This window comes from Procambarus clarkii, chromosome 21, assembly GCF_040958095.1.
Source record: "Procambarus clarkii isolate CNS0578487 chromosome 21, FALCON_Pclarkii_2.0, whole genome shotgun sequence".
Classification (NCBI taxonomy): Eukaryota; Metazoa; Arthropoda; class Malacostraca; order Decapoda; family Cambaridae; genus Procambarus; species Procambarus clarkii.
Window position 1 is genome coordinate 18,327,130 of NC_091170.1, and position 14,788 is coordinate 18,341,917.

At 40.4% G+C, this 14,788-nt stretch overlaps 1 protein-coding gene across 1 annotated transcript in view; it reads right to left on the minus strand.

Annotated features, from left to right (window-relative positions):
• Window positions 1-5,352, minus strand: part of LOC123754427 (zwei Ig domain protein zig-8) — a 54,572-nt gene extending 49,220 nt beyond the window's left edge. The window contains 2 exon segments of the mRNA XM_045736830.2: window positions 5,155-5,200; window positions 5,202-5,352. Coding sequence (XP_045592786.2) covers window positions 5,155-5,200; window positions 5,202-5,347 — 192 coding nt within the window. The 5' untranslated portion in view covers window positions 5,348-5,352.
• Between the last annotated feature and the right edge of the window lie 9,436 nt (window positions 5,353-14,788).

Consider the following 14,788-nt stretch of genomic DNA (forward strand, 5'->3'; position numbering starts at 1 on the left):
GTTAGGTCACCTCTTACGACACAAGTCAAGACGGAATACCTAAGACAAATCATAAAAGAAAATGGGAAAATATAATTAAATAAAGCACCCAACGTGGAAACCAAAACAAAATATCTTAAAAAACATAAAAAAAATAACAGAATACAATTAAAATGTAAATTTTTTAATAACCAGAAAAATTATATAAATATACTAAAGAGCACCTAAAAATCCCCTCTAATATTTTGCGTGTGTGTGTGTGTGTGTGTGTGTGTGTGTGTGTGTGTGTGTGTGTGTGTGTCTGTGTGTGTGTGTGTGAGTGTGTGTGTGTGAGTGTGTGTGTGTGTGGGTTCCATGATCCGACCCCGAAAGGGGATAAAAATGCGACCGATATATGTAGCAAGGAAAGGGAAAAAAAAATTCAGATATATTCACACAAATCTGAAAAATATTTGAGGAAAACCTTGAAAGTGTTTCTGTGTCGTGGCGGGGCGGAGCCTCGCATTGACACAGGATACATAACCCTTTGTTACGTAGCTGTATCACGGCGATACACTTTCAGATTATGTGACACATGATTCATAAACTAGTGTTATGCAGCTGTATCACTGCTGTTCAGCTTCATGTCTGATGATACATGGTACATAAACCAGTGTTATAAAGCTCTATCACTCAGATACACACCTTCATATGAGGCAACACGTGACACATAAATCGGAGTTATGCAGCTGTATCGCGGCTGAACCGTTATGTATCGCGGCAACACGCCTTCAGATCTCATCACAGCGAGACCTACCCAGGCATACTCGGATACAGAATGCGACGTACTGTTGTAATACAGAATGATACATGTTCTGTAGCATACATATTGAAACGTTCGTAGCAACTCGGATACGAAATGAGGCCTTCAAAATGAATATCACTAGATACAAAATGTACAGCCCAGCAAAACCGGAAAATAGAGGCAAAATATTGTAAATATTCTTCGGATATTGGTCAAATATCGTGCGTCTAGTCACTGGAAGTACGCCATGTATATATTATCTTTTACACATCACCTGCAAGATCGTTGTTTTTAATTACATTTTTTCATGTCTTGTTTACTTTTTTCAGTCGTCTTTCCTTCTTTTTCTCATCATTTCTTCATTTTCGAACACTTCCTTTGCTGTTTGTATTATTATAAAAATGATCCATTAACTGCTCTTTAGAAATAGACGAACGCCAGTAAATACAGACATGAGCTTTCTAGCCCCACAACTGTGGTATCAAACCAGCTCCTCCTCTTGGAGGAGCAAGGAGCCAAGCTTTCCTTTGGAAGACCAAGTAGAGAACCACCCTTATGGGGGAGCAATCAGCCAAGCTTTTCCTTAGAGGGGCAATTAGCCAAGCTTTCGCTTCAAGGACCAAACCTCCAAGATTCTCCTTGGGGAGTAAGCCACCAACCTCCCCCTTGGAGGAGTAGGTATCAAACCTCCCCCTTGGAGGACCAACCCACGCGACATTGTATCAAATCTTTAGCTCACATCAATGAAAATGATAGAAGACACTTCCTGTGATGTGGCGTGGAGGAGCCTTGAGTCTCGAGCACACTTGTATGTTAAGAGCCTTCCGTCAGGTAATTAAGCAGGCTCATCAAAAAATTACAGGTCAACCAAGTTTCAAGTTACGATTTAAATTTAAATACAGATACTGGGCTCTGATCTTCATGATATTGTCTGGAAAAAGCTATATGGTAGAAGTGAATAACAAAATTAATGAAGTCAATGGCTTCAGAGCTGTAATATTTTGACCTGCTACCTAAGTTTTGTGCACAGAGTGAAAATGGTCTTTTATTACGATCGCACTTTTGTTGAGAGAATTAATTATTATCAGTCTACGTAATCAAGCAGGCTGGACGAGCTACATTCTGTGCTAAAGTTGAGATAAATTTTAATCAGGTCTCACAAGTAAATATTTATAAATACTAAAATTAAACATAAGTAGACTTTAGAGTAAAAACGTGACAGGAGGACGAGAACACACACACACACACACACACACACACACACATACACACACACACACACACACATACACACACACATTAACATGGTGGAAACTGAGTGCCCAAATGAGCCACAGAGATATTAGAAAGAACTTTTTTAGTGTCAGAGTGGTTGACAAATGGAATGCATTAGGAAGCAATGTGGTGGAGGCTGACTCCATACACAGTTTCAAGTGTAGATATGATAGAGCCCAATAGGCTCAGGAACCTGTACACCTGTTGATTGACGGTTGAGATTCGGGACCAAAGAGCCAGAGCTCAACCCCCGCAAGCACAACTAGGTGAGTACACACACACACACACACAAAAAAAACACAAACACTCAAACACACACACACACACACACACACACACACACACACACACACACACATGGGGTCTGGTAGCTGAGTGATCAGCGCGCGGGACTCGTAATTGTGTAGCCCAAGGTTCGATTCCCGGCGCCGGCAGAGACAAATAGTCAGAGTTTCTTTCACTCTGATACCCCTGTTACCTAGCAGTAAATATATATACATGTATGTTTTCACCTGCCATACTTATGGCAGTATGGGTTCGAGTCACTTTTGGGGTGTGAGTTTTCAGTTGCATGTATGCCTGGGGACCATTCAGGCTTGTTCGCATTTGTGTTCCTCACGTGTGCCCCAAAAAATGAAGTGATTTGATAAAATATCATGCCCCATGCCCTGAACACTTAATGGTAATATTAATAGATCATGCCATTAATATAGGTATGAGATGTTATTATCTTATTGTACATGTAAGAGGTTCCTGTCTCAAGGTCTGATTGTATGGAGCCTGTCTTAATGTCGGCTTGAGTGATACCTGCCTAATGATCAGCTTAGACGCGGTAATCATATAAGTGGAGTGGATAATCCGGATTATTGTCTTACACGTATTATAAAATGGTTGACATATGTAATCTAATTCTCTTATCTTGTCATTTTCCCTGGTGATCTATTAAACTGAAGAATTTGAATTATCTATTTTTATCACGTTTATATCATATTATAAATATTGTAATATTATGAGGACTCTTTGTCTCAGAGAAGAAAATTAGAGTTATTTAAAAAAATATTTTCGAGTTTCTCTCCCAGTTCGTATAATATAATTGTTAAGTTTCGCCACTCCCTCTTTATATTCATATATTAATTAGATAAACACTGAATTGGATTCGAGTTTATATCGATCCAACATCCAAAAAGAAAACTACCATTCAAGAAACATTCTTTATCTCCTTAGCGAGGGCACAATGGGCAATGATGCAGATGGCATTTCTTCTCTGAATTGCAACACTTTGACGCTGGAAAAAAAATATCAATTGGTACCTTGGCTGCCATAACGACCTTACAGTCCAACTGAATTCATGAACCCATTTAGGTGCACATTTACGCAAGAAACCAAGTGTTTCATAAACATAGATGGAAGTGTGAACCTGTACAAGGCAAAGGTATTTACTTGTACCACTGCTTTCTTCATGTCGACTGTACACAACACAGGTGCTAGCCAACGTGGAGACTCGTGTGTATTTCCACACTACTCGCAGATCATACTTCCAAGGAATCCTTTCTTGCTGTCACTGAGTCTGCCTGTTTCCGTTCCGTTTGTGAGACGTGAGGAGACTTCATTATGTATTTGGTTTCTTAATGTTTTGCATGTTTTCCTTTTGATGAGCGAGAGATGAGACTGGAAACCCTATTGGTCTGCGGGTGCAGTGGCATATACCCCGCTTGAGAGGATAGTCGTGGCATTACAAAGGAATACACCACAGACCTGAGAGTGAGGACGGGTTTCCAAGGCATAAATTGGACCGGCAAACAAGATATCCTCAGCAACCAGAGCTTTTATAGCCTGGAAGAAAGCTCAGACCATCCCACATTCACTCTCCTAGTCTGTCTGTCTACGATCCTTTCGGAAAGCTGGTCATGACGAAGAGGCTGCAGAGGTGTAAGAGGCTACAGAGGTGTAAGAGGCTGCAGAGGTGTCGCACCACCTGACTCCCTAAACTAACTTGGGGTTTATGAAACCTAACTGAGTTTCTCATACGCTATGCTTGTCTTTCCTATTTGCTCACTGATATTATTGCACAAGAACACAAAAAACAAATTTTATGTGTCACTGGGCATAGACCTGTCCACTCTCACTAACCAAATGGTTTTGTTTTTATTATTATTCTTTTTGTCTACCATAGGCGTCGCCACACATTTACAATGCTAACCAGAATATATATATTTTCTTGTCCTTCATGGGCTGGGTTAGAAATCTGTAAAACATATAGTTCAGTAATTTATCGAACAATCAACCACAGAAAGCGATTGTTGTGCTTTCGTTGCTCGGTCCCATTGCCAGTCTTCTGAGATATGGATGAGCGTCTTTATGTTTGTTTACTTCAAGAGTTTATCATTTACAGCTGACTGAAGTAGGTGTTTACCTCAGAAAGGAGAATAAGTCAGATACTTTGTGAAAAGATACAAGGCATCGTAAGCATCCCGATTCCCTATTCTCAGTTCCACCCTCTTCAGGCAATTCTGTTTTTCCTCGAGGAATCCAACAATGGTGCTGGAACCCAATGGTGCTCCCAGCAGTGTGCTGTCACTTTTCACAATGGCTGAGGCTTCCAGTAAAGTGGATTTTGCTGTATTTGGATAGTTGAATAAGTATATATATATATATATATATATATATATATATATATATATATATATATATATATATATATATATATATATATATATATATAATTAAATGCTAGTGGGAATGATTTTTTTTTATTGATCTATACAAGGATGAACATTTGTTAAACATTTGACATTGCAGGAATGAACATGGTTAAAGGGATGAACGGAAAATGAAGAAAAGTAGAAGTTAAACGAAAAGAAAGGTTCGAAAGACTAATGAGAAAAAGAGGAAGGAGGTGGTAAAGGTAGTACTGGGGAAGATGGGAAAAGTGGAGATAGGAAAAGAGATGAGAGAGAGAAAAAAATTGGGAGAGAGGGGGTACTGAGGACAGGCTAAGAGCAATCCGGGCACAGTTGCTTATGTATTATATATATATATATATATATATATATATATATATATATATATATATATAATATATATATATAATATATTACGCAAATGCTGAAGCTTACCGACTTGGAACCCAGGCTCCGAGGTTTGCAGGGGATGAGAGCAGGGGCCGACGGCAGCCATCACCTCCAGAGGGGAATCCGGTGCAAAGTGTGGGTCTGGAGCAGGGGTCGGGGAGCCCTCGGGGACGGAGAGAGGCTCCTCGACGTCGTTCCTCCTGGGGTCTATCCTCACCTTGCTCTCCACCACCAGCATCGTGTCCCCTGGGAAAGAGAGACAGGGAATGAAAAAGGAAAATAGGATGGGGGAATGTAACGCTGTTAGAGTGAACAGAGAGAGAGAGAGAACGGAAAGATAGGGAAAAGGAATGATCAAACCTTATGCTTACCCTCACATACACCCCTGGGGTGAGGTTTGATTCTCCAGTGACCCCTGCAGAGCCCCGTGCTGATCCTGTAGAGCAAGGCAGACAAGAGTCATACAGCAGTATGGCTCTTCACTCTCGTAAGTCATCAGTGCCTCAAAGCCATCAAGACCGGAGAACTGTCGTCCTTTTACATGTACGTATATCGCTTTCTCTCTCTCTTCACCTCTCTCTTTCTCCCTTCCTATATCCTCTTGTGGTCTTTTGTCTTCAGACCATCTCTCTTTTCTACTAACTCTTCTATCTCACTCTCTCAACCTTTCTCCTTCACTCTCCCACTCTCTCTATTTTCGATATCCAACGCATTAGAAGTCATAAACCTGGCGCCAATAAATACCATTAGGCTTTCTCCCACCAAGGCTGGTTGCCGATAACCTCATTCTCAGCGATCACCGCGAAAGTCATCATCGCACCGCAAAAATCCCCACTGAGAATATATAGATTTTGTAAAACTCAAAAACTGACTGAATCACCCAATAATGGGATTACGGATATTCTAATTACTCGAAATTGTTAACAAACACAAATTATAACTGAATAACCTTGCTCAACTAGAATGCGGAAATTATACGACAGCAAATATCCTAATTAAAATTATTCCAATATTCAAGGTTAACTTATAATGCTTCTTCGATAAATCGATAAAGGTAATGTTTATATACATAATTATATATATATATATATATATATATATATATATATATATATATATATATATATATATATATATATGAATGAAACTCACACCCCAGAAGTGACTCGAACCCATACTCCCAGGAGCAACGCAACTGGTAACTACAGGGCACCTTAATCCACTTGACCATCACGGCCGTCAAAAGGAAGTGATAGCCAAGGCTATTTGAGCCACTTCCCCGACGGCAACTCGGATGGTAATCTTGGGCATAGCATTTCACCAAATCACCTCATTCTTTGGGGCACACGTGAGGAACACAAATGTGAACAAGCCTGAATGGTCCCCAGGACGATGGATTAAGGGGCCTTTAGTTACCAGTTGCGTTGCTCCTGGGAGTATGGTTCGAGTCACTTCTGGGGTGTGAGTTTTCATTCGCATATAGTCCTAGGGACCATTCAGGCTTGTTCGCATATATATATATATATATATATATATATATATATATATATATATATATATATATATATATGTCGTACCTAGTAGCCAGAACGCACTTCTCAGCCTACTATGCAAGGCCCGATTTGCCTAATAAGCCAAGTTTTCATGAATTAATTGTTTTTCGACTACCTAACCTACCTAACCTAACCTAACCTAACTTTTTCGGCTACCTAACCTAACCTAACCTATAAAGATAGGTTAGGTTAGGTTAGGTTGGGTTGGTTAGGTTCGGTCATATATCTACGTTAATTTTAACTCCAATAAAAAAAAATTGACCTCATACATAATGAAATGGGTAGCTTTATCATTTCATAAGAAAAAAATTAGAAAAAATATATTAATTCAGGAAAACTTGGCTTATTAGGCAAATCGGGCCTTGCATAGTAGGCCAAAAAGTGAGTTCTGGCTACTAGGTACGACATATATATATATATATATATAATATATATATATATATATATTATATATATATATTATATATATATATATATATATATATGTCGTACCTAGTAGCCAGAACTCACTTCTCAGCCTACTATGCAAGGCCCGATTTGCCTACTAAGCCTAGTTTTCATGAATTAATGTTTTTTCGACTACCTAACCGACCTAACCTAACCTAACCTAACGTTTTCGGCTACCTAACCTAACCTAACCTATAAAGATAGGTTAGGTAAGGTTAGGTAGGGTTGGTTAGGTTCGGTCATATATATACGTTAATTTTAACTCCAATAATAAAAAATTGACCTCATACATAATGAAATGGGTAGCTTTATCATTTCATAAGAAAAAAATTAGAGAAAACATATTAATTTAGTAAACTTGGCTTATTTGGCAAATCGGGCCTTGCATTGTAGGCTGAGAAGTGAGTTCTGGCTATTAGGTACGACATATATATATATATATATATATATATATATATATATATATATATATATATATATATATATATATATATATATATATATATATATAACTTTTAGACACACACCTACCAGGGGACTCAAACACTAGCCATCAAGATGGCAGGTACGCACTTGTATGCACTACACCATACTTCAGAGCCCTAAAAGAGGTGGGAATTCCGGTGTATTTAACCAACCAGATATCCCATCTCCCCAGGCAATGAGACAGTGAGGGATCTCTAGCATTTTTCATCAAGCCCTGTTAAATGGGAGAACTCGGTGCTAAGGCTTAATTATTATCATTGTAATGGCTCTCCTCCTTGCTGACCCAGTCCATATCAAATATAGGTGCATTTGCAGCGAGGTGTTGGCTGATAGGTACGGTTAGCTTGGCCTGCTCTGCCAGAGCACAGGTTAATGAAAATCAAGACACACTGAAGTTAATGTTATCATTAAGAAGAGCCTTACCACAGCCAACTGTCCAGCAGAGAGAGACCCATGCAACCTAAGTAGCTCTGACAAGCCTATTGGTCACTCAGACAGGATCACAGGGAACTCTGGAAGAACAGTAGGCAGTTGGTGTGGGACTACACGTGCGTATCAGCCTTGGCTAATACCTACGTTGAATTAAGTTTCGCACATCCGAGTGGTGCTGCCACCTATATGTAGTCAGCCAATTTAGCAGTGATGTGGATCACCATACAATCTTGCCCCTATTGCTTCAGAGACACTGGTGCTACATATCCTCTTCTTCCCGGGTGCTACATATCCTCTTCTTTGCGGCTGAGGATCCCTTGAAAAGCAACCAGAGGTGGTAACCCCTTATATATATAATCAGTACGAAGCTCTGTAGAGCTTCAATGACAATGTGGAGCCAAATGAGTGTTATTATCAGTGTATAATAATCGATTAGAACATTTTTGTCATGATGAAACAATATCGTCGAATGTTTATCATTTTCTTTGAGCCAGAAATCGATTTTCAATTAAGAAATTAACACCGAAGATAAACTGGAAATATTATATCATCTAAGAAGATATTCATAATAAGATAATCTTATATAACTCCTTTGGGTATGCATAAGATTAAAATGTTGAGTAGCTGAAAAAGATATAGAGAATAATAGAATGTAGTGTAATTCAGGTGGATATTTAAATTAGCAGGATATTGTGTAATTCAAGCAGATATACAAATAAAATATAATTATGTGTATTTCTAGAATTTATACAGAGTAATAGAATAGCCGCTAAAAGTACTGTGTTGGAGGTTAGAGAAATTACGAAGTTCCGCTCCTGTGTCCTTTGGGACTCCTGAGTGCTCCAACACGACTAACTCATTCTGTCTCCTTCTCTCTCTCTCTCTCTGTCTCTCTCTCTCTCTCTGTCTGTCTCTCTCTCTCTCTCTCTCTCCTCTCTCTCTCTCTCTCTCTCTCTCTCTCTCTCTCTCTCTCTCTCTCTCTCTCTCTCTCTCTCTCTCTCTCTCTGACATCTGCTGGGACATCCAATACGGAGGCCTGCCTCATCCCGTCTTTAATTCTACCGCCTCAGTGTTGCCACAAATTTTCTCCGCTGATGAGAAGAAACTCGAAAAGTTTAGCAGAGAAGAAAAAATTGGTGCCGCGCTCGTCACCCCTCTCGAATATCAGCCAATTTGGCCTCCGTGGTCCAGTTTAGGCTCTGGTATTGTTCTTAATGTTGGTGGCGGCCATGTTTGTTCATGTTCTTCATGTAGGTGGCGGCCATGTTTGTTGGTGTTCTTCATGTAGGTGGCGGCCATGTTTGTTGGTATTCTTCATGTAGGTGGCGGCCATGTTTGTTGGTGTTCTTCATGTAGGTGGCGGCCATGTTTGTTGGTGTTCTTCATGTAGGTGGCGGCCATGTTTGTTGGTATTCTTCATGTAGGTGGTGGCCATGTTTGTTCATGTTCTTCATGTAGGTGGCGGCTATGTTTGTCTTACGTTCTTTATTCATGTGAAGGCCATTTAGCATATATTTTAAGCCATCGGAAGCCATTTATATTTTGAATATAAAGCCATGTTAATTTTCTTAGAAATATGTCTGTTTTGTGATGGAATAATGGGTTAAGTCATTTACATAGACTTAACCCTCAGTCCAACACTTCGTATTTCATGAACAATAAATACGCTACATTTTCGACGACGGGAAAAATACGTAAAATTGTGTTGTATATTCTGGATCTTATGAAAGATACCAAAAGGGAGAGTCACAGTTATAATATGATCCACTTGAGTTTTATCAGTGAATACGGACTTTTCCTTGGCTGTAAATGTGACGATTTTCACTACTGACACAGTTGTATCAGAGGAGAAATTCACTGAAGTGATCTAAGTAGCTTTGCCGGGTGAGTAAGGCAAAAACTGAAGGATTTTGGCTAAAGTTTCGTAAAAACGAATGAATTTGCCGGGAGATTCAAGGCCGAATGATTTTTGCCGGGAGATTCAAAACAACCGAATGATTTTCGTCGGAAGATTCAAGATAAATTCCCATGCGAATTAAAGCCATTGCTAGATATTGTTGTGAAGCAGCCAGTTAAAGCAGTAATTCTCATCCCTCGTCCGATGGTGACTCCTCGCCCCAGGTAATGAGAACTGTAATTAATGACGGAAAACTTTCGTACCTAAACCCAGCCCCTGCTGTAAAAATATCCAGGCAGGCCATTCACTGGACGTATGATTTAAGAGATCGCTCGGTAATGGTAGTCCCCCAAGAGGCCGCGGCACAAGCTACATCGAGGAAAAAAATTACATGGCAGTTTCGGTACAAAACCGCTTGCCGCTGTAGTCGTTAATTACAGGTGAGGGGCGTACCTGGGGCCCCTCCGCCGTCAGCCTCTCGTAGGGCGGAAATTACAATATCATAACACCTGAGTTGGGGACGTTGGAGGAAGCAGGGATAGTGATGGAGTGTCTTGGAGGAATGAAGGAGGAAACGTGTAAGAATAGGTAATGTGGTTGAGTGGTTGGGGGTCGCCGCGGTGGTGATGTGGTCGGTGCAACTTGCCTAGTAGTGACTACGTAGTAGTGACTACGTAGTAGTGGTGTCTAGCTCTTTATCCCCCGTACACTAGCCTTGTTGGATCTGTTGCCTTACTATTGAACTATTCCGACGTTAGAATTCGTTGTCAAATCTGGCCTTAAAGTTGCTGATGGAGGTGGCTTCTTCAATTGTATTTTTTTCAGTGCATTTAACTTGTTGACAACGCGTAATGGGTGCGAATGTTTTCTTACATACCGTCGGCTCATTTGGGGTGTCAGACTCCATCTATGTCCCCTTATCATCCTTTGTCTCAATCTATAACGTTCGTCCTTGTCCATATTGCATATTTCCATCAGTATCTTGTATATTGTGATCATATTCCCTCTGTGTCTTCTCTGTCTTGTGAGATTTAGTTGCATTAACCTATCCTCGCAGTTTAATCCACATAGTTCTAGCATTAATCTTGTTGAAATCCTCTTCACTCTCGAAAATGTAAAACAAATGTACACTAAAAGGTACAGATTACAGGCCGGTGCTGCATATTCCAGTGCCAGTCTTATGTAGGTTGTGTATATCGCCTTGGAAGCGTCTTTATTAAGCAATTTAAAAGATGTTTTAATGTTTGGCAGCTTCCCATATGCTTCCGATGTTACCCTGTTTATGTCTTCCAAGTGGTGGAGTTATTTCCTCTCTGGGAAACGCCATTCACAAAATTAGGAACAGTAACGGGCCTCGAACTGAGCCCTGGGGGAAACCTGCTTGTCACATTACTCCATCTCATACCTTCGCTCTCACTAGGAACCTTTGTCTCCTGTCCGTCAGGTAACTCTATACTGTCTTCCCAGTTAACCTAGCCTGCTTTTCTCGATCTTTTACATTCAATGTCTAGTGAAAAACCGAACTGTCTAGATGATTAGACAGAATATTTCCCCTCTAAAACTTCTCAAAGTGTTCCATTATTCTCATTCTGATTACTTTCTCCAGTACATTTCAAAGTAATACTTGTCACGGACACTGATTTATAGTTTAATACCTGCTCTCTGTCCCTTATTTTGATTATTAGGGCTTTTGGATTAGTGTGATCGACTTGATCGATCGTCGGTTTCGGTCCAGGGCGGACCGAAACGTCGTCGTCCCTTCACCTTCTAGTGTATGGTCTGGTCAACTTTTGGATTATTTCCAAAATTCTGGAAGATTTGTCTGAAGTGTTCGATTGAAAATGTTTGTGAGTGGATGAAGAGTGTCCTTCAGCAGCTGTATCTGACATGGGGTTCCTGGGTTGTGTTACAAGGTAAGGTAATCATTAGAAGAAAGCGCTAAGGCAGTAAAGCTATATTCCACTTGAAAGGGAGATGAAGACCAGGGACTGAGCAATGAGGAGGCGGAAAGAAGTAGCGGAACCTAACAACATTGGGCTGTCGGGAATTGAACGCGAACCCTTCATGAAGCGAGGCCGTTGCTCTTTCGACCAGTCCAAGTGGATGGACATGCGTGGAGTAAGGAATATAATATACTGGACGGTAGAGCGACGGTCTCACTTCATGCAGGTCGGCATTCAATCCCCAACCGTCCAAGAGGTTAGGCACCATTCCTACCTTCCCCCTTTTCCATCCCTAATCCTTATCCTGACCCCCTTCCCAGTGCTATATAGTCGTAATGGCTTGGCGCTTCATCCCCCCTCCCCTGATAGTGCCCTTTCCTTCCACAAATTGCTAAGCCTCTGTTTACTCACTGGCTCCTGCTTTTCTCCCAGTAGGATCACGCTCAGGGCTTGTGTTGTGGGTGTTGACGGGGAAGACGGCGGTGTGTGCAAATGTCATTATTTTGAGGTGTGGTTGTGATGAGGGTGGTGGAGGTGTGGTGATGAGAGTACTATTAGAGATGGTGGTAGTGTGATTGTGGTGGTGGTAGGATAGGAGTGGTGGTAGTTGGATGGGAATGATGGTGACAATGGTCGATTGACTAAATACTACATGTGGCATTTAACGTAGGTCTTTGGCTGAGATGATCTTAATAGTAGCAGAAAAAGCAGCATTTAGCAGTTGTTGTAATATTAATTGTAATAGAATTTAGTGGTAATAGTAATAGGAATATCAGAAACAAGAACAGGTCTTTAGAGTAGAGGAATATGTTTGTCTTAAGATCAAGGTACCATTTCTTCCCTTGGTCCTATCGCAGATCTATCTCTATCCTTTCCAAGTCGTACCAGTTTTGCGTTTTCTCCTGTTTTAATCTAAAAAAAAAGGTTGTCATAACATCACTACTGATTATCGCATCACCATGTTATTCGTATTCAGATACGACAGTTTCATCACCGTTCAGTTGATATTTGGCATTTTTGCTCCGCTCTTCTTGACCAAGAGCCTTGTAATGTCAGCATTATACAGCATCTGCCTAAATATGTTTTGATTAGTAACAGTAGTGGTGGTAGTGCTAGAAGAATTAATAATAATAGTGGCAGAAGTATTATAAGAAATAGCAGAAATAGAAATAATAATTAATAATTAATTAATAGAAATAGTATTAATGGTATATACTAATAATACTTCTTTTACTACTAACACCATTGTCATTTCATTTATGCTGTTAAGTCTGAACTGCGTTTTATTCAGTATTTTATTAGTTTATTATTGTCAATAAAAGTTAAAGCATCTGTCTCATATTAATATTTTACGGCAGTACTCTAGTTCAGTCCAGCCAGAACTGTGGAGGAGTTTTGTGAACACTGTTTTTAATAAAGACTCTAGTAACGGATCAGAGCCAGATTCATGAGGCAGTTACGCAAGTACTTACAAACGTGTACATCTTTCTTCAATCTCTGACGGCTTTGGTTTCATTTATTAAACAGTTTACAAGCATAAGAACATCCCAATCAACTGTTGTTATTGTTATAACAGCCTCCTGGTGCTTCGGAGCTCATTAACTGTTAAATAATTGTAAACAAAGCCGCCAGAAAGGGAGAAAAGATGTACAAGTTCGTAAGTCCTTGCGTAACTGCTTCGTGAATCTGGCCCCTACATCAGGAGTAAAACTTTGCAGTTGTTGTTGTTGTGGTAGTACCAGCAGTTTTAGACGAAGTAGTAGTTGTTGAATACGTAGTGGTTGTAGTGGTAATATATATATAGGTAGCAGTAGCTACGACAAAATACAACTGGATATTTGATTAAATGTTTTCTAAAGTCAGCAAAATAATAATAAAAATAATAATGATAATAATAATAATATATAATAATAATAATAATAATAATATAATACTAGATTGGACGGGGGGTGAATGAGAGAGGGGGGGAGGGAGCAAGAGAAACAGGGTAGGGACAGAGAGAAGGGGTGCGGCGGCGACAGAAACATAGAGATGTGGGCGTGGCCAGAGAGAGAGAGAAAGGTGGGCGTGGCCAGATAAAGAGAGGTGGGCGTGGCCAGAGAGAGGTGGAGGTAGGGGCAGAAGTAGCTAGATGGAGGCGGAAGTAGAAAGAGAGGGCTAGGATTAGAAGCAGAAAGAGAAAGATCGGACGTAGGCAGAAAGAAATTGACAGAATTTGGATGTGTGGTGAAAATAGCTTCGGAGTTTGCCGTCACTGAATGAATTTAGAGTGTGTGAATGTGCCGATAAATATGTGTTTGTGTGTGTGTGTGTAATTACTAAAGTGTAATTACCTAAGAGTAGTTTCAATATGAGAGCTACGCTCGTGGTGTCCCATCTTCCCAATACTCTTTGTCGTATAACGCTTTGAAACAACTGACTGATATGACCTCCACCACCTTCTCACTTAGCTTGTTCCAACCGTCTACCAAATGTGTGTGTGTGTGTGTGTGTGTGTGTGTGTGTGTGTGTGTGTGTGTGTGTGTGTGTGTGTGTGTGTGTGTGTGTGTGTACTCACCTAATTGTGCTTGCGGGGTTGTGTATGTGTGTATCTGTGTGGGTGTGTGTGCGTGCTCGAGCGTGAGAAGAGAGAGCCAACCAATCACTCTAACAGTCCCCCCCCCCCCCTTCGACCAGCTGAGTGTACCTTACAGCCAGTCGGCCATTAGGGCCAAATGACGCCCCGTAAATCAGGTCAGACGACGGACGTTCAACTTTCCAAACTCTTCCGTAAGGTAGGCGGTACTCCCGTGAAAATCCAGACAAGAACCGGGGAATAATCCAGAGCCTGGCTGAAAATTCACCCTACTCCTTCTATCCGTAATGTCTCCGAAGATATACAGAATTTAAAACTCTCTTGATAAATTAAAGTTTTTTATGTA